Below are 1,814 nucleotides of genomic sequence, written 5' to 3' on the forward strand. Positions count from 1 at the left end.
AAATTATAGGTTAGGTATCTTTGTTACGTTAGGTTACGTTCATTAGATTCTTATATTATATTAAGCAAACTTATGCCAGGTTACGTTACGCTAGGTCAAGTTTGGTTAGGTCCGATTAAGTTACGTTCGGTTAATTAAATTACGTCAGGTTTAAGTTACTCTAGTTCAAACTACACTACTTTGTTACGTCAGGTTAAATCACGCCAGGTAGAATTTTAGGTACACATAAAATCAGTTAGATTTGACTATAATCAAATCTAACTGACTTTTTGCCCCACCCTACTCTGAATTCCCACCGGCCGGGCAAGTTTTTTGTGGGGAAACAAGTAAAAAACTGGGCGTGTATCTGGATGAATTTACCGTTTTTTTGTTTAAATCACTTGCAAACTTTACTTTTCCGTTTCCTCGCCATTCTTTGACTTCACACAAAACAAACAAGAACTTTGCTTTCCAAAAATACCTTTTAACCCAAACCACACACTTGCAGTACAAGCCGCTTTATTAGTTTCCTTCAAGGTAACAGTTTGGTAATGCACTCTTCACCTTGACGCACACAGTAACGGCAAGCTGCTCTCATTAACTTTAATAATACATGAACGTGCTGTTGTCCAATATTCCCCATCTCTAAATCCTGTTTTTCTTCCCCCTCTCCTCAAACTTATTTTCCTTCTCATCCTCATCCCCTTTGACTTCCTCTTCCCTCCTCCCCATTCCCCACTTTCTTCTCCTCCTTCCCGTCATCCTTGCCTCTCTCCTCCTTACCCTCCTTCTCTTCTTCCTTCTTATCCCCCTCTTCCTCCTCTGTTCTTTTTCTTTTTCCTCTTCCTTCTCTCTAACCCCCTTCTCTTCCTCCTTCCTGCTCTCCTCTTCCTCCTCCCTGCCACCCTTCTACGTTATTCTTCCCCTCTTCCTTCTTTCCTCCTCCTGGTTCCTGCCACTCCTCCTCTCCCACACCACTTCCCTGCCGTCCTACTTCTCCCTATCACCGTGCCTTTCCTACTTCTCTTTCTTCTCCCCTGCCCCTCTCGCCCCCACAGCTGAGTGCCTGGTTCCCGACTCTCTTCCCTACCTGGTACGTCACGTTCAGTTACTGGATGGCTTACATCAACTCGGCCGTCAACCCGATCCTCTACCCGCTGTCCTCGCCGGAGTTCCGCCAGGCCTACAAAAAGGTGCTCCGCGCGATGATCGGTCGGGCTTAAAAGGTCCATATTCAGAAACGTTTCGGTCTCTCATCACAACTATTTTCCAAGGCTACTATGATGATTAGAGGGGTTTTCAAGAATGTTTCTTTAGTTAATAATGCAGAACTCGTCACTGCCTCTAGAACCGTAAAAAAACACCTTGAAATTGTAAATTTAGATAAAGCCTTTTGAAATAGTGAGGTAAAGCACAGATGTGTTAGAGAATGCTAGCCTAAAATGAGAGATAATGCCGCTACCGTCTTCTCCCCGGCCTTGCCACCGACATAACCACCACTGCTTCTACTACCACAGCTAAAACATGTGCCATTACTGTCCATCCTTGCCATAACCCCAATCATAACCACCAGTTTCTACTACCACAGCTAAAACATGTGCCATTACTGTCCATCCTTGCCATAACCCCCATCATAACCACCAGTTTCTACTACCACAGCTAAAACATGTGTCACTACTGTCCATCCTTGCCATAACCCCCATCATAACCACCACTGCTTCTACTACCACAGCTAAAAACATGTGCCACTACTGTCCATCCTTGCCATAACCACCATCATAACCACCACTACTTTTATTACCATAGCCAAAACATGTGCCACTGCTATCCATTCC

The 1,814-nt window shown here is 44.4% G+C and overlaps 1 protein-coding gene across 1 annotated transcript in view; it reads left to right on the forward strand.

Annotated features, from left to right (window-relative positions):
- LOC123499912 (5-hydroxytryptamine receptor 1-like) overlaps positions 1-1,580 on the forward strand; it is a 21,188-nt gene extending 19,608 nt beyond the window's left edge. The window contains exon 6 of the mRNA XM_045248443.1: positions 1,038-1,580. Coding sequence (XP_045104378.1) covers positions 1,038-1,202 — 165 coding nt within the window. The 3' untranslated portion in view covers positions 1,203-1,580. The remainder of the gene's footprint in view (positions 1-1,037) is intronic.
- The last annotated feature ends 234 nt before the right edge of the window (positions 1,581-1,814 follow it).

The sequence above is a fragment of the Portunus trituberculatus genome, chromosome 50 (assembly GCF_017591435.1).
Source record: "Portunus trituberculatus isolate SZX2019 chromosome 50, ASM1759143v1, whole genome shotgun sequence".
Classification (NCBI taxonomy): Eukaryota; Metazoa; Arthropoda; class Malacostraca; order Decapoda; family Portunidae; genus Portunus; species Portunus trituberculatus.